Raw genomic sequence first — 18,809 nt, 5'->3', positions numbered from 1 at the left:
GAAAATGCCTTTGATTACAATGTGCTAACTGGTTTCGGAGTTACAACATCCTTTCAACTCTGTCTGCCTCTTCAAGACCTTAATGTGGGTTCCCACCCTTCCTCCTAACAATTTCACCATGCCTGGGATTAGGAGTGAGGGGAGCCTACAACAAGTGCAGAAAGGGGATACTACATCCGTGGATGTTTCACCCCAGCCTTAGCCAGCTGGCTTGCCCAGCGCGGAGGCTGCCTGGTGGATGAAGAGTAACTGATCGCACTCTTATCAGCCCTCCTTGTTTTCTCCAGTGGAAAGCACAGACCCTTTCCATTTTTGCTGTTGCGTTGGTGAGAAGGAACCATTTGCGAGGCTTCCCAGCTGAGCTCTGCCGGAGTGGATGATTCCACAGCCATTCTAATAAGGGGGGAGGAAACACAGCCCATTGGCCAGCTGCTCGTGTGTCTGTGAAGTCAAGACTTCATGCCACAGAAAAACAGAGCAGCAAATCTGCAGCATGTAGTGTTCTCGGAGCAAGGAAGCTGCCGATTCATTTGCAAGGTAAGATCATCTATGCATTTAACTTTTTCATCAAGCCAGACCTTTTCCAGGTGTAGTAGCTAGTAACTCCACCCCTTTACCCCGTATTAAGGAATCCAGAGGGGTCTATTTTATTACTGAGGCCGTCGTAGCCAGGAGGTCTAGGTGTTCTGTAAAAGGCCATCATGCTGTAGGGTGTTAGTCTCGTCTCTGTATTCTAGACATTGTTATGTTGCACCACAATTTTTATACAAATCAAATATTTATTACAGAGCCTTTTATTTGCAGGTGAAGGAGATTGCAGAGGTAGAGACCTGGCTTTAGGAAAGACTTTGTAATAATCGCTTTAAACAGAAATGGAATTTTGGTTTTGGTGTGGGCACAAATAGAACATCCCGGTTAACACAAGAGGAAATACACACATACGTGTTCTGCGTGTGTTTGGACTGAGTAAACTACATCTGCTGTGAAAAGCTTCATCTCCCAGCCCTGGGAGAGCTAAAAGCAGGATGTATGCATTACAGTTGTTCATTCATCAGTGGCTGCAGATAATGCAATTATCAAGTCAGCAGTGCATGAATGCCGCCGTGCGTGCTGCACACCGAGAACACTGTACTTCGGGGAATCGACACTTGCTGTAGTTTGAATAAAATACAAGGCTGGTAGGAGGAAATGTCTCTATGGGTGGGGAAGGGGCTATTGGTTAATCTAGATCACTCCATTGTTCCCAAGGATTGGTATGATCCGTGCATTTCCGTGGAGAGACCTGTCCATAAAAAATTCAGGAGTGGAAAAAAAACAGCAACAGCTTCAGATATCCCTGTTGCCTGACAGATGGGGTAGATGTCTTGGTGCTTGTGAATTTACAGCAGTTTAATTATGTCCCAGCATGGAAAGGGCTGTATTTACAGCCCACTCTTATATTTACATGTCAGATCCTGCATCCCTGGTGTTTCTGCTCCTGTTGTAAGGTGTCTTAGGGGCGGTGAGAAATCACCATTGTGTTTTGCCAGGAGCAAGAATATCACTTGTTTATTTGTTAGCCTATTAGGGTAATGGGAAAGCCATTCCTGCCCTGCTGCGCAGATCTCATTTCAGCAAAACTGCCTGTTCTCCAGCTTGTACGCATTTGATTTTTAAACAGTGAGTGTACTGTGCTCATGCCAGGCCTAAAGTTGCTATGCCTCCAAACTGCCTGTATCAATTTTAGTTCCTAAAGCAAAAGCTCCACTTAGAGTGGATCTTGGAACTTCATGAATGGGATTTGCCCAAGCAAGGGTGTGCTGTGTACCTATCTAAGGGAAGAGGGGGAATGGTTTACTGACTTTTAGCTGCTGCTCAGTATTTCTGTTCTGCTTGTGTTGGCACTGCTCTCCCTGAACTATAATTTGTACAGTAGTGCATTAAAAATCTATATTATTTGAGATCAGGACCCCTGGTGCTAGGTGCTGTACAGACACACAGTGAAAGACACTCCCTGCCCCACAGAGCTTAACAGTCAAAGAGACAAGACAGACAAAGGGTGAGAGGAGAAACAGAGGCCCAGAGAGGTTAAATGGTTTGCCCAAGGTCAAGTAGCACCTCAGTGGCAGAGGTGGGAATAGCTCCTTTGTCTCCTGAGTCCCCAGACTAGTGCTCTAACCATGTTGCTTCTCTTATACTAGCACTGATACTTTAGTGATTCTGTTGCACTGGTTCTTCACTCACACTGTTTCTTGGTTGTTTAGATTTATTGATTATCTTAAAATATGCAGAATATTTTAAAGATAGTCTACTCTATAAAGCCAACCCCAGTACAGTAAATCTATAGAGAAGCATGCAAATACACTGTGATGTTTAGACAGTCAAAACCACAATTATTGTGTCTCCTTAAGAACACAATAGACTTATTCCACAACACACACACATTCTATCCAGAAAAAAAGCTGTTTCTAATGTTCTGTATGCATGGAGGGCTAAGCTAGAAATCAGAAAAGTAAGAATTATTGTAGGTTCAAAATGAGCAGTATTTTCAGGTGCCTTTTCCCTCAGTAATAATTGCACAGCTGATGTTGAGTGTACAAAATTACAGGACTATGACAAGGGGAGATAATGTGATAAGCAGGTTTCTTCTTGCACGTTCTCCACTTGCTATTGAGGGAAAGGGTGCGAGGGCTGGGGTGATGTCAGTGAAACGTTGAAGCATACTGAAAATGCTGAATTACCATGGTGGCAGCTTTAGAGAAGGGAGCATCTGAGGAAAGGTTTAAATTACTGTTCTTCACTTAAATTACATTTCTTATTTTGAAAAGAGTACTATATGTGAGAATATTTGGGGGGAGAGTCATCATTCAAAGATGGTGTTTGGCAACAGTTGTTGGTCCTTGAATTTACTTATCCTACTTAATGTCATGACAGCTGCTTTGCTTATTCATTTATGAAATGGATAGGAAATTATTTGCCTTGCTGATATCTTGCAGCAGTGAGCTCCACTGGTTAATTATCTATCGCCTAAACTCCCTAAAGTGTTGCGTTGGATCTGCTTTAAATGTTTGGCTCTTAGTTTCATTGAGTGCCTCTTTGTTTTTGCATTATAGGACAGGGTAAATGGGAATTCCAAATTAGCCTTATTGATTTTTTTTTTTTTTTTTTTTTAAAGCTAAGAGCTCTATGCCCTTTCTGGCTGTTCCACATTGATAGATCTATTCTCTCGCTGCACTTTTCTTTACACTAAGCCAGAGGAATGTCCACAAGTCCATTGATCTGATCCTGAAAACTTCATTCACGTGCATAAGCCCATTGACCTTAGTGGCACTATGCACATAAAGACACATTGCAGGATTGGCCCTATGCTACCTATATATTGTTTATGCCTCAAGGGTTAAGGCTTGGTCAGCACATGCATTACACAATGTGATTTGTATGACAGTAGAAGCCCCAGCTGAGACCAAGGCCCCATGGTGCTGTATGGACATATAGCACGAGGCAGGTCTGGCCCAAAGAGCTTACAATAGAGGCAGACAAAGTAAAGGACGGAAGGAGAGAGAGAGATAGAACTTTTCCAAAGGCCAGTGACAGAGCCGGGAGCAGAACTCCCAGGCCAGTGGCCTGGTCACCAGGTCATGCTGCCTCCAAGTGACATAGCTTTCTCCTTTCCCCAGAAAGACATTCTGGAGGGCACCTCCAGGCCTGAAGTACCCCTCCCCCAGGCAAGATGAAGACGTTTAGCTGTGGGAGTTGGCTCCAGGCACCAGCCACAAGGGAGAGCAATGATAAATGTGTTCCATCTGTCCATGAGGTAGCTACGATGCTTCTACAGCTCTCGTGGCTGGGGCAACTGAGACAGAACTACAGACAAGCATTGATGGAAGCCCCATGTGTTGCTCCTAAATTTACAGCTAGCCCTGCCTAGTTTATTTGTAATCTGGCCATTAAATCTTCTTTGTGGGTTGATAGCTAATATAAAAATGTGTATGTGGTTGTCTTGCTTTCCTGGGATTGTGAACCAGCTTTGCTTTGTGAGGTTCAGTCGTGCACCATCCCTACCACAAAGGGGTCCTAGGCACTAACAATACATAGGACCTACATGCTTATGGAAACTGTTTGTTCTGTAAAAGTGGATAAAAACTTTGAGAAAAGACGCTCTCTTGTGAGATTTCTTGCTTCGGGCCCCAGCCAGAATCATAGAATCATAGGACTGGAAGTGACCTCAAGAGGTCATCTAGTCCAGTGGTTTTCAAACTGTGGGCTGCGACCTAGTACTAGGTCACGGAATGTAAGGCACTGGGTCATGGTGGCTCTTGGTCAGCACTGCCGACCGGGCCATTAAAAGTCCCATCGGCGGTGCTGCCTGGCTAAGGCAGGCTAGTCCCTACCTGTCCTGATACCACACTGTGCCCTGGAAGTGGCCAGCAGCAGGTCTAGCTCCTCGGTGGGGAGGGGCACGGGGCTCCACACTCTGCTACCACTCCGAGCACCAGCTCCGCACTCTCATTGGCCAGGGGATGGTGCCTGCAGGTGACAGCCATGCAGAGCTGCTTGCGCACTGGGTGGGGAGGGCTCTGAGTTACTACAGCGAATTCTTTCCCAGGTATCTTCCTGCTGGGTCTTGCTCACATGCTCAGGGTCTAACCGATCGCCATATTTGGGTCAGGAAGGAATTTTTCCCCAGGTCAGATTGGCAGAGACCTTGAAGGTTTATTGCTTTCTTCTGCAGCATGAGGCATGGGTCACTTGTAGGTTTAAACTAGTGGAAATGGTGGATTCTCTGTATCTTGAAGTCTTTAACCTATGATTTAAGGACTCCAGTAACTCATCCAGAGGTTAAGGGTCTATTTCGGGAGTTGGTGCGATTCTGTGGCCTGCAACATGCAGGAGGTCAGACTGGATGATCACGTTGGTCTTGTCTGACCTTAAAGTCTGTGAGTCTGTGTCAACTCTGTGAGTCTAAATATGCCATGTTCACTGTGGATCATGGAGCATCCTTGAAGCTGTCTCAGTCGAGGTGCATATGCGGACTTTTCTCTGTCATTAATAGTATTTAAACAAGGGGATGTACTAAATTGCAAACAAGGTGATCTGTTTAACCCATAAGGATAACTATTTGCTCCCACTCCCTTCTGTCGTGTGCTCTGACTGGGTCTGTGCAAACACTGGGAAAATATTTGCAAGTTTTTGTTCAAATAAGACATGTCTTTGCTATTATTATTTAACTCCCTTCCATTGGCTCAGTTTTTGGAACTGTTTATAGGACAGTTTTTGCTCCCTGGAATGTTCATGTTGGTGAATACTTGTGTGAAATGGACTTGCTTCAGAAGTATTTGACATCCATTAGAACATAAGAACGGCCATACTGCGTCAGATCGTAGGTCCATCTAGCCCAGTATCCTATCTTCCAACAGTGGCCAATGCCAGGTGCCCCCGAGGGAATGAACAGAACAGGTAATCATCAAGTGATCCATCCCCTGTCACCCATTCCCAGCTTCTGGCAAACAGAATCTAGGGACACCATCCCTGCCCATCCTGGCAAATAGCCATTGATGGACCTATCATCCATGAAATTATCTAATTCTTTTCTGAAACCTGTTATAGTCTTAGCTTTCACAACATCCTCTGGCAAAGAGTTCCACAAGTTGACTGTGCATTGTATGAAGAAATACTTCTTTTTGTTTTAAACCTGGTGCTTATTAATATCATTTGGTAACCCCCTAGTTCTTGTGTTTTGAGAAGGAGTAAATAACGCTTGTTTACTTTCTCCAAACCAGTCATGATTTTATAGACCTCTATCATATCCCTCCTTAGTTGTCTCTTTTCCAAGCTGAAAAGTCCTAGTCTTATTGATCTCTCATATGGAAGCCATTCCTTACGCCTCATAATTTTTGTTGCCCTTTTCTATACCTTTTCCCATTCCAATATACTCTATCTTTTTTTAGATGGGGCGACCACATCTGCATGTAGTATTCCAAATGTGAGTATACCATAGATTTATACACAGGAAATTATATTTTCTGTCTTATTATTTATTCCTTTCCTAATGATTCCCATCATTCTGTTCACTTTTTTGACTGCTGCTGCAAATTGAGTGGGTGTTTTCAGAGACCTAGTCACAATGACTCCAAGATCTCTTTCTTGAGTGGTAACAGCTAATATAGATCCCATCATTCTATATGTATATTTGGGATTATGTTTTTCAATGTGCATTACTTTGCATTTATCAGCATTGAATTTCATCTGCTGTTTTGTTGCCTTTTGTGACTCTGTAACTCTTCGCAGTCTGCTTTGGACTTAACTATCTTGAGTAGTTTGTGTCATCTGCAAATTTTGCAATGTTACTGTTACCCCCTTTTCCATCTTGAAGGCTGTCATCTTGTGTTTGGGAATCAGCCAGTCAGGGCGCAGAAACCATAGCATGTGACTCAACTGACCAGTCACACAGTTCAAATAGCAAATAATGGGAGAAATTTGACAGTTTGCCAGTGGCTAAAGAGTTGAACTATGTTTAAATAAACCCCTGGATGAAGAGTTTAAGATAATAGCAGCTCAGAAAAGCTTCCTGCTTCTAACGCCATCTCCAGAAGGCAGGCAAAATGTGTGTGTGTGTATATGTATGTGTGTGTATATGTATGTGTGTGTGGGGTCCCCTAATCTGCTGATCTTTGGGGTCAGCTGCAGACTTCAGCCTTGAATATGTGCAATCCAGTATTTGTCAGTGCTCCTTCCTGCTCCAGGAGTTGTGCCCCCTTTTCTGTTTCAAGCCAGTTTGTTCTTTTATCCTCTACCCACAGATTTCCCAGGGGACCTCTTCAATTAGGAGGTTGGATACTGGACCATAGTTAGCTGTCTATCCTTTCATTGCTGAGTCCAGGCCAGGATTTAGGAAGACCTTGTATGGTGATGGTAAGCAGTACAGACAGAGTGAGTCATTTTAGGAGAAAGAGATCCAGGAAGAGCCATGGGGTCTGTCTGTGTCCAGCAGCCTTAGCAAAGAATCTTCTTTCTGTTCATTAAAACTGAGGCCTGTCTCTCCTCTACTCTGAGAGAGATCATAAATGACGCTCGTGAACATAGCAATGTGGGCAGTGTGTAATATCAGTTACCAGTGAAGTCTTATAACGTTCTCATGTAATGCACGTTTCAAGAAAAAACATTCAGAAACATATTAGGTTCAGTACATCACACAAAGGGAAGAATGCAACATATACTCAAACCCCAAAGAAAGATCTTCAGGGAAATGGTTTTGCACGACAGCGTCTGCTGAGGCAGTGTAGCACCCTGAGCCCTGGAAGCATCCCCATGATAACACATTTTAATAGGCGATTACATAGTTTTGTTTCTTCTTTGACAAGGCCGGTGCAGTGCCATCAGTACAGAGAGCTTACACACTCCTGTGCTGGTTAATTATTAAAAGAACCTGCTAAATATTTTATACCTTTTTTAGGAGTGGTTTAGCTCACATCTATTGATATTTCCCCCTTCTCTCTTTCTTTTTGAAGTCGCCAAGAACAGAGGGAATATAACCCTCAGTAAATTAGGAACCAATTTACACTCATCTAAGATTTGAAAAGAGAACACACATCTAAAGCACATGCTTTGCACTGTATCCTGGCTTAGAATCCCTTGTCCTGACTTTCCCTATTGTCTCGCTCAAGTTCTGCTTTTTGGGGGTAATTGTCATCTTTGAAAAGAGTTGTGGATTTTTTAATATTTAGATTCTGGTAGCATCTAGAGGCCAGCCAAGCTGAAGCCACATTGTGCGAGGTGCTGTACAAGCAGGTATAGTAAATAACAGTCTCTGCTCCAAAGAGATTATCATAAGAAACAAGACCAAACAAATGGATGAGACAGTCATGGGATGGGAGAGGTGTGCTAATAAAAATAATAAAGATGCATGCAATCCTTAGCCAGTCAGGAGTAGGAATCACAATTTGCTACCTGTCTGGCCATTTTCAGTTCTGCCATATCAGTGAGACATAAGTTTTATTACAACTGATAGAAATTCCCCAGACACGGGAGAAATTTGGATCTGAATTTAGTGGCTTGAATCTCTCTCTCTAAAATACCTGTAAATCTTTGCCTGCTGAAGTTGGGCTATTTCAAAAGCTTCGTACAATGGCTCCTGAAGAGTTCATTGCCTTCCCTTTAAAACAGGTGCTTAATTACACACTATCAGGTTTTGGCCCTTCCATAACAAAGATAGTAAATAATAAATCTTAGTCCCTGTTCTCTTTTATAACAGGTTCTCTTATTATTACTTGAACTAAAATTGCAGGTAGGGGCACCAGGATTACGCCCCCAGATGCTTGGCACTGTACAAACACACAGTAAGAGACATTAGTTGTCCCCAGAGTGCTTTCTTTGCAGTAATACACAGCTTGTGTAATGATGGGCTACATTGTCCATGGGAAAATATTGACAAGTATTAAAGAAGCTACTAATGTCAGATGGATGGCTACCTTTTATCAGACCAATGGGTAGTACCCACTATATGTACAGTCCTGCAGGCCTTGTAATAATTTCTCTTTATTAACAGTAGGTTTTTATTAATGTATTTCTTAAAGTATATTTGATTTAATGCATCAGTTTGTTGGACAACTGTGTAGGCTTTCATAACAATTATGCATATAGAGATAAATAAAGCAAAAAACACCTGCTAAGACTGTCCTAATTCTTGGGACAGAATGGATGTGTACGTGGGAGAGAACTGCTAAGCAGTCTTTGTGATAATGACACTGGATGGGGATCATTCCATTTAAATTCTTTTAATTGTGTTTTATTTCTAATTAGTAGAGAAATACAATGTGGATGTCATGCAGCTACAACAGTGATCTTCAGTGAACTGATGAGTCTATGCCTTCTTGCTAGCTTGCAAACAATAGGAACTCTAAGAGAAATCTTGCATCAGGCCCAAAACTTAGCACAGGTCCTATTTCAGCAGCCCTTTAGAAATGGGGGAATCCTGTTGTTCAGCTATGGGTGTGAGTCAGGTAGGTATTACATTCAAATACTCCATATAAAATGGTTCTGCTCAGTGCATGAGAATGGGGGGAATATTTTTTTCTGATTGTAGCTGCAGTCTGTACAATCCCTGCTGATAAATCTTCCTTCTCCTGGGTTTGCATACTCTGTACATCTGTTCCTCCTTGGTTGGGGGTTTTCATTTAAAAGATCCCAGGCCTCTTATTTCGCTGTTTGTTGCCATCGGGTTGGGCTTTCTCACTTCTAGTAGGAATGAAGAGACACCTCTTGACTCAGTAGATCTACTTCTGTGCTGAGGTATATGGACCTTTAGTTGTTAGGAGTCTGGATAGGCTACTTCACAGGACAGAGCTGAGAGCTGCACTCAGGGCTGACTTTAGGCCGATTCGCCAGATTCCTGGGAATCGGGCCCCTCGCCTTAGGCACCATTTTAATTTTTTTTTTTAACTTACCCCAGGTCCCCGGCTGTGGTCTGCTCCGGGGTCTTCCGTGGTCCCACTCCCTTGACCAAAGTGCAGGCGGGAGCGTGGCAAGCCCCGCGGCCCCGCTCTCCCAGCTGGAGCTCTGGCTGGAGCAAGGGGCTCCGGGGGTTATTTAAAGGGCCGGGGCTCCAGCTGCCCCTGCCACCCCGGTCCTTTAAATAGCCGCCGGAGCCCCGCTACCCCCATGCATTCCCTAGGGCTCCCACGGCTATTTAAAAGGTCCGGGGCGAGGTAGAAGCTGGGGAGCCCCGGGCCCTTTAAATAGCCCTCAAAGCCCTGGGATAGCGGTGGGTTTGGGGGCTACTTAAAGGGCTGGGGCTCCAGCTGCCTCTGCTGCACCTCTGCCCTGCCCACACCAGCTGCGCTCTCCCTGCCTACAGCCAGCTCTGCACCCCGTGCCCACAGCCAGCCCCTGCCAAACCCCTTGCTCTGTCTCCAGTCAACCACTGCCACACACCCCTGCGGCCCTGCCCAGAACTAGCCAGCCCTACACACACTGCTGCCCGCATCAGCCCTGCACACCCTGTCCTGTCTCAAGCCAACCCCTGCTGCACCCCCCTGCGGCCCTGCCTGAAGCCAGCTCGCCCCACACACCCCCTGTCTCCATCCAGCCCTGCACCCCTTGCCCTGCCTGCAGCCAGACCTACCTCCAGTCAGCCCCTGCCCTGCCTCCAACCAGCCCCATGTTCACTGCTGCCCTGCAGTTCCCAGGGCAGTAACCCTGCACACCTGCTTCAATGAGAGGGGCAGGGAGCAGCTGGGACCCCCATATGTGCACACCCCCAGGGAGTGGCGGGGACCCACACATGTGAAACGGCGGTCATTAATAACCAATCAACAGCATATATGATGCAATGTACATAATATATAATTTTTTTATTTAGTTAGTTATGGAAAGTAAATAATACATGAAAGAAATGAAAGGCTTTTTTTTCCTACTTTTTTTTTTTAAGTCATCCCTGCCAGGGCCCCGCCGAAACTGTTCGAATTGGGCCCTGCACTTCCTAAAGCCGGCCCTGGCTGCACTTTGCTATCTCGTGGAGAATTTACTTTTGTTCTTTGTTGGTGTGTGGTTTTTCCTTTATCTAGAACAAAAGCAATTCAGGCTGCAAGTCTGTTTGTGCTCGTTGAAAAACGTAACATCAGGCACCCACTGATTAGATTGACCCATACAAATGTACTGCTGCTGGCACTGTGGAGCCAGCAAAGCTGGGACATAGTATGAGCCAGATGACTCTGTGCCTTATGCTTCATCAGTCTATAACTATCAGCTGCAGACTCTTGGAGTCCCATGTAAGAGCAAAAGGCCTGATCCAAAGCCACTGAAGTCCCCAGAAAGACTCCTGTTAACATGTGGGCTTTGGATCAGGACCAGGAAGATACCAGGCTGAGCTGGCCAGGCTGGTCGTTAAATAAATCAGCAAAGAGTCCTGTGGCACCTTATAGATTAACAGACGTTTTGGAGCATGAGCTTTCGTGGGTGAATACCCACTTCGTCAGATGCATGCAATACCCACATGCATCTGACGAAGTGGGTATTCACCCACGAAAGCTCATGCTCCAAAACGTCTGTTAGTCTATAAGGTGCCATAGGACTCTTTGCTGCTTTTACAGATCCAGACTAACACGGCTACCCCTCTGATATTAAATAAATCATCTGGCTTTTAAGGGAGTGGAGTTGGTCTGAGAGTGAGAAAGAGAGCGGGAATATGGAACCCACACAATGGCCTTGTTTAGTCCTTTGCTGAACTGTAGCAGCACCTCAGTTTCAAATGACACAAAAGGGCCCGAGTGCCACCCCAACAAAAGTGCCAGCAGTATCTCATAGCGTGTGCCAAAAACTCATAGCAAATGCTAAGCCATTTGCCCTATTGACACCTAGAAGAATTTCCCTCCTAGTAAAGTGGCCCTCAGCTGTGCAGAGAAGATGGGTGCGGCATGTATCATAGACCTCTCAGTACAGGCACTCTGTTGAACACACCGGCCCCCGGCTGAGGGCGAGTTGCTGAATGACCATTGTTTCCTACTAGCCTAAAATTTTTATACTTCTTCCTTAATCCTGCTGTGTAGACAGGCCTCTCTAGGGGGTAGGTCCACAAACCTCCCAGCCCAGAGAGACAGACGTGTGCTAGCTCCACTTGAGGTAGCATGAGAAAAATAGCACTATGGTGGTTGTGGCACACTCTTTGGCTTGGGCTAGCCACCTGAGCTTGGACCCAAGGGGTTGGGTGGGCTTGGACTGTGGTGGCTTCCTTCTAGTCTCCTATGTGCATCTAAGTGGCAAGAACCCATCATCTTCTGAAATACTGAATATGCCCATATGGCACTTCACACCAGCTAGTGATTTGAATATGGAGTAGTGTGTCAGGGGAAACTTGCTCATTAAGGCCTGGTCTACATTACAGAGTTAGGTTGACATAAGGCAGCTTATGTCGACCTAACTGTATAAGCGTCTACACAGCAGTGTTCCTCCCATTGGTTTAACTTGCTCACTATGCCGACCTAATAACTCTGGCTCCACGAGAGTTATAGTGCTTAGGTTGATCTAGTTAGGGCAATACAGTGTCTGTATAGAAACAGGATTGCTTACATTGCCTGTTGCTGCCTTTGACAGCTGGAATCCCAGAGTAGATAGCTGGAGCCCCATGGCCTCAGGGCTACAGTGCCACACAATTACCCACTTAAGTTGGTGCAAGCATTCCTGGTGAGGATGCACACTGCCGACAGAAGGAACATAGTGTGGACATGACGCGCTGATTTAATTACTGCGGTGGCTGTAGGTTGACCTAACTTAAGTCAATTAAATTTTGTAGTGTAAACATGCCCTTATTTATGTCTAACACCTGCTGGGCACCCTCTTGGTTATTCCAGCCTCCACTTGTTGCCTCATGCAGGAGTGCTGGAAGCTCTCTGGAAGGAGGTGGGGGAGCACCGGTGCCTGAATTGTGCCTCACTCCCATTCTGCCCCTCCCCCGAGGCCCTGCCCTCATGCCACCTCTTTCCCACAAGGCCCTGCCCTCTCTCTATCCTCTCTGCCTCCTCTCCCTTGTCGCTTGCCCTTAAGGCCCCCTGGCCCCACTTGTTCCAGTGCCCCGGCCTCATGTCTGTATTCTAGTTTGCAAGTGTTTTGGGGGAAGGTCTCTGTGGATCACCTACTCTTCCTCTCAGTGTGGTATTCATAAGACAGGACATTCCCATTCCTAGTTCTGTTTCTGACTTAGTGCATGATCTTGAGCAAATCACACAACCTTCTTTGCCCCTTAATTTCCCTGTCTGCAAAGTTGAGGGGGATGCTTGCCTAACTGCCATGGAGGTTATGAGGTCTAATTTTGTACGGTGAGATCCTTAAATGAATAGTGCAAAAGACGATCATTCTCACTTTTACGCGGGGAAAATGATCTGCTCAGTTGATATGTATGTCTCTTATATTCCAGTTTGCCTAAAAACACAGATGCTGGAGGAAGTGGTGTTGGTGGCTCAGTAGGTGCCACTCTTCCCTCTGAATCAGTAATGAAACAATGCCACTGTATGGTGCTAGAGGCCACTGTGCTCTCAAGGTGATAAAGTCCTGACCACATGAGCCTATTAAAAAGGCCATTGTGCTTTGTACGAGGGGAGGGCCATTAACCCTGGTGACTTGTTTCAGTGCCATCTTGGGGCTCTGGCTTTCCCCCTACAGTGTTGACTGGGTGCAGTATAATCCCCTACCTGTTGCATGACATTGTGTCACACTGTTAAACAGCTCTTGCAATCTAGTCCAGAGGTGGCTGTGATGAATAACATGATTCCTATGCTGCATGTGGTTTATGAAGTACTTTGGGATCCCAATGGATGGGAAATGCCATGAATATATGAGATATCACTGTTGCTTGACTGGAAGATTATGGCAGTTAAGATCAATCTGTCACTGAAATGCTGACGCTTATAAATCCATGGCACGCCCACATCTTGAATACTGCGTACAGATGTGGTCTCATCTCAAAAAAGATATACTGGCATTAGAAAAGGTTCAGAGAAGGGCAACTAAAATGATTAGTGGTTTGGAACAGGTCCCATATGAGGAGAGATTAAAGAGGCTAGGACTTTTCAGCTTGGAAAAGTGGAGACTATGGGGGGATATGATAGAGGTATATAACATCATGAGTGGTGTGGAGAAAATGAATAAGGAAAAGTTATTTACTTGTTCCCATAATATAAGAACTAGGGGCCACCAAATGAAGTTAATGGGCAGTAGGTTTAAAACAAATAAAAGGAAGTTCTTCTTCACACAGTGCACGGTCAACCTGTGGAACTCCTTGCCTGAGGAGGTTGTGAAGGCTAGGACTATAACAGGGTTTAAAAGAGAACTAAATAAATTCATGGAGGTTAATTCCATTAGTGACTATTAGCCAGGATGGGTAAGGAATCGTGTCCCTAGCCTCTCTTTGTCAGAGGGTGGAGATGGATGGCGGGAGAGACATCACTTGGTCATTACTTGTTAGGTTCATTCCCTCTGGGACACCTGGTATTGGTTACTGTCCGTAGATAGGATACTGGTCTGGATGGACCTTTGACCTGACCCAGTATGGCCATTCTTATGATCTTTCTCTATTTTCTTTTGTACGGCCCCTTTTCTGAGGAGGTGGCCAGAGATTAGGGAACCTGCTAGTTTGAGGATTTGGAGAAGTTGAATTTATTGTCCTTCACTTCTCAGAATCTGTTTTTCCTCTCCCTCCATACAATGTTGAGAAAATCACTTTTGTGTTCATTGAGCAGTTGGGGACCATCTTTTTCCATGAAAGGCTGCAATCCCATGTTGAGGTTTGTGGCTCACTGTGAACTATGTAGGATGCAGGCCGTGTGTTGTAATGCTAGTCATTACCATCCTGAATTGCTGTGTTTTGTTCAGTGGGCAGTGCTGCTGAACAGAGATGGGGACTGAACCCAGATCTGGGTCCAAACAGATTGGTTGGGTGTTCCAATCCTAAACCCAGGTCCAGATGCAGTTGCACGTTTTGATTTGGAGTGTAATAAAAGCGCACCCATCACTGCTCTGGGTACCCTTGTCATTTAAAAAGAACATGCACTAAAATAAACGGATCTGTCAATTCCTGCAGATCAACTCAAATTGCAGCGCTCCCCATAGTCCCCTCACACCAGGCCCTCACATAATAGCTGCCATCTCCCCTTAGTTTTTCTCCATTTCCTTCCATGCTCCTTTAACTGTGGCAACAGGAGAATATTTGCAGTGATGGGGATACATAGTGGTTCTGAGCTCAGGTCTACCCCCAGCCCTATCATTTCTCTCTGCTGCCCAGGCTGCCCCCTTGTACTCACACCTTAGGGGGGAAATTAGATGCCTGAGCTTGTTCCATAGTAACTGCATAATTGGACTCGTAGCATCTTGGAGTTCAGTCATGGCTCAGGACCCTATGGCACTGAGTGTTGTACAGACCCAGAACAGAGATGGTCCCTGCCCCAACAAGCTGACGATCGAAGTATAAAACAAGAGACAATAGGCGGGAACAGCCAGAAAGAGAGCACAAGGAAGCCGAAAATATTGTTCAGTTTGATGGGCAGTGCTTTCAGCCAGGGCTTTGGAGCTGTGCTCCAGCTCCAGGCAAAAACCTGCAGCTCCACTGATCCGGATCGGCTCCGTGCTCCAGCTCCAGGCTCCGCTCCAAAGCCCTGCTTTCAGCACACTAATTTCCTTCCATCTGACTCCCAGATAGTAACGGTCACTGCCTTTTTCCTTCCTGCATACCAGGAAGCAGGTCGAGGTTTGAACATTACATTTCTATTGATTAAAACCTGTCACTTATTATGCAAATCTCATGATAATCACTTTCTGTAACTTAATTTTGATTCCAAAACTTAATTTTTGAGTCTAAGAATAGCATTTATGAGCTAAATGCAGAGCAATTCACTTCACAGTAGGGGTTCCAAGCTGTCACCATCATAAACATTTGGAATGTGTATTCCTTCTCTCCCCCTCCAAATGAATTGAACAAAATGGGCAATTGGTTTATTATTCTTTGGAGAGGGGGCTTTGAAAAAAAGACAGAAAATAGGGCTGTGCTCTTCTTGTGTGCATGTAGTTTTACTACTGGATAAGAAAGGCTTGAATGTTTTCCCCACCCCAAGCTTTTTCCTGACTTTTGTTTTTCCACTTTAGAAATGTGTGTCTTGTCTACTGTTTTTTTTTGTTTTTTTTCCTCCTGTGGATGACTGTGGATCTGGTAGAATTCTCTCAGGGCTACAATGCAAGTGAAAGCTGATTAATTAACAGAGGAAGTGATGAAGTTTTTACTCAGATTGTTTAAAGGACTTTAAAAACTAAAAGCAAAATGAAACCAAACAAACCCCCCCCCCCAGTACAAATAACCAACCTCCTGCAAAAACCCAAATATCCTCCCTCACTGATAAAACCAAGCAGCTCTTTAACTCAAACACCTGAATCAGCAGTTGGGTGAAAAGCTGTTGTTTGTTTAAAATTCAACAACCCACTCCCTTTACAAAGGGCTGACCAACCATGTTCTACCGCTGAGACCTCCAAGTGAAGGGAGCCCAGAGTGGACTTTAGTGATATTTTAAAGATAAAGAACAAGCAGGAGAGAGCACCACACACACTTGTTACTTTCTGTTTAAAAACTTTTCATTTAAAGGTCACCTTTTAAGTGTTTATTTTATCAAAGAAAAAGTCAGTGCTAGGTACAGGAGGGTGATAAGCAATATTTGCTCATGTTGCTGAAAATCAGCAGAGGGTGATGGAAAATGTCTTTTTACATTACTGGGTTGTAAAAACAAACCAAGCATCCATTGCATTCTACCAATGACAGTCTGTGATTAGACTGCATCTCTGCACTGCTGTCACGTTGTTCTGTTTGCAGGCTCTGTTCCATTGAAAATGGATTAGTTGAGGAGCCTCCCTTCATTTTCTTGGGGGGTGGGAAGTAGCTGTTCTGTTTTCAGGGACTGGTTTTATTATTTTTTGTTTTAAGATCAGGTCATAGTCATGCCACGCTGACTTGCTTGATACAGCTGACTTTGCTAAAGGTCTGGTGTGTGTATGCATCACAAGGCTGAAGTGGGTGGAAGCGGCAGGGACTCTGCTTGAGTGACGCTAAATGGCAATAATAAACAGACTTGTTGTCCTTTGCTAGGCAACAAGATAAGTCATTGACTCTCACCCCTTCCTTCAGTTCCAGGCATTAAACAAGTTCTAGACTTCTGCTTTTCTGTTACTAGCTTCCGTTCATCACTTAGGACAACACTTTCAAACTTAGGCCTCTAATTTAAATGATTTGCTTTTCAGAGAAGCGTAGAATGGCTGAGATGGTTTTTCTTAAGTGTATACAAATCTATATGACCCCTTTTCTCTGGAATCTTGTGGTATCACGGGCTTCTTGTGAGTTTTCTGTGAGCCAGGTTGGGAATACTATAGTGTTATATCCCCCGCACGTTATGTGACAAATGGTCTGTGGCCGATAGCAATGAGAATTTCCGGGATTTGTTTAAATATTGTATTGAACTGGCTGGGAGTGTATGTATACCATACTCTAAGTAGGGTGACTGTATTTAAAGGGAAAATGGGACACCGCAGGGGCCAGCCCAAGGCCCCCATCTCCCTCCACTCAGATGTGGGACCAGCTCACGACCCTCTGTCATCCGCCTGCACAGGTGCCACCCACGCACACATAGCTATTAGAGAGTCTCCCTTAATGCAATGGTAAGGATCTGTGCTTTTGGAGGAAGAGAATCTGCTTTCTAGCCTCATGGTTGCAGAGAAATTCCAAATGACCAAGATTCAGCAAAATGACATTATTGAAGTCCTGGATAGCGATGGATTTGTTACAGTGTTGTAATCTAGAGATTCAGTGCACGGTACATAGTGTCACCGCACCAACATGCCCTGTTCTCTGCACACTTTTTTTCGTCCGTGAAGTACTAGGAGAGAAGCCTGTCTCATGACGTTTTCCTGATTCTCTTTTGAGTCACAACCAGGAAGAAGACAAGGAGAATGCACAACATGGCAGCAAAAAGTTAACTGAACTTTTTTCAGCCTCAACCTTTCCCCTCTCCCTTGACCAAAAGAGTCAAGGCTCGGTTTGAATTCTTTTAGGAGATGGACCAAGGAGGTGGTCCAAGATGGAGCTGGGGCTAGGGTTTCCATTTGGATTTGATTAATTTGATTTCAATGGATTTTGGCCATAAAAGAGCTAGAAAATAGGCCCCTTTTAACTTTGGGATTGTACCCAGAGATCTGAATCAGAATTTCACCTCCATGAAATCCAGAAGAGCTTGGATTGGAGGAATCTGGATTTGGTCAGTCTCCAATTCTTTCTTTATGCAGAACCATTCTTCCACCTATACTTTTTTGCCGTGTGTATGTTTGTGTGTATGTATGTGTGTGATATGAGGCTCTTCAGGACACCAGTGTTCAGAGAACAAACTGCAAAGACTCATGAGATCATAATCTCTGGTGATGTAAATTACCACAAGCCCTCTGAAATCAATGGAGCTGTGTCATCTTACACAAGTACAGAGATGCAGAAAATCCAGTCCCAACCAAAACATACAATATAAACACAAAAGGAAAGGAAAATACAGGCACAGACAATACATCCAAGCCTGGTTCCCCTCCCTAGACCCTTACTGTAGTGCAGCGGTTCTCAAACTGTGGGTCGAGACCCCAAAGTGGGTCACAACACCATTTTAATGGGGTTGCCATGGTCAGTGTTAGACTTGCTGGGGCCCAGGCTGAAGCCAAAGCCCAAGCCCCACCACCCAAGGCTGAAGCAGAAGCTTGAGGGCTTCAGCCCGGCATGGTGGAGCTCGGGCCTCATACCCTCTGCCCCTCCCCTGCCCAAGTCATGTGGCAATTTTTGGTGTCAGAAGGGGGTCATGGTGCAATGAAGTTTGAGAATTGCTGCTGTAGTGCATGCACATCCTTCCTTAATTATTGCTGGTGAAGTTCTGCTTTATACCTTGGAGAGGAATTTCATCATGCCTTGTTCTTAAAAGGGTACATTCTCCTTCCTAGTAAGAGCTTGCACAGTTTGTGTGTGTGTGTGTAGATTAGTTGTCCTCCTTATTGCGAAGGTCATGATCAAGCTGAATTTCCATTTGGTTTAATCATCATTACCATGGTTTCTCCTGGGAATGAAACAGCTACCCATTTCCTCTCAAGGAGAGCTTGAAACATCTTCAGTGGTTTCTAAATCCTGCTTTGAGATGTTTCAGTGTAAGACATCCTAAATCAGGTTTTCCTGAGCAATTTCAGTGTTCAGAACCCCAGCAGATGGCCCATGTTCTGATACTTGGACAGAGTTTACATTTCACTGTTTATGTCCCTTTAAATGTTCAGGTGCAAGTTCA

General features: G+C 44.8%; 1 protein-coding gene across 37 annotated transcripts in view; it reads left to right on the top strand.

The window, feature by feature from the left end:
- Window positions 1-301: 301 nt before the first annotated feature.
- The window catches only part of SORBS1 (sorbin and SH3 domain containing 1), a 275,655-nt gene continuing 257,147 nt past the window's right edge, over window positions 302-18,809 (top strand). For 4 of the 37 annotated variants that reach the window (XM_050959924.1, XM_050959923.1, XM_050959935.1 and 1 more), the window contains exon 1: window positions 326-537. In XM_050959924.1, coding sequence (XP_050815881.1) covers window positions 460-537 — 78 coding nt within the window. In that variant the 5' untranslated portion in view covers window positions 326-459. Of the gene's footprint in view, window positions 538-18,809 lie in introns of all 37 variants that reach the window. The other 33 variants (XM_050959942.1, XM_050959947.1, XM_050959938.1 and 30 more) reach the window with 28 other exon arrangements.

This window comes from Gopherus flavomarginatus, chromosome 6 (genome assembly GCF_025201925.1).
Source record: "Gopherus flavomarginatus isolate rGopFla2 chromosome 6, rGopFla2.mat.asm, whole genome shotgun sequence".
In the NCBI taxonomy this organism is placed as follows: Eukaryota; Metazoa; Chordata; order Testudines; family Testudinidae; genus Gopherus; species Gopherus flavomarginatus.
Note: the sequence above shows the minus strand (reverse complement) of the source record. Positions and strands in the feature narration are given on the sequence as shown.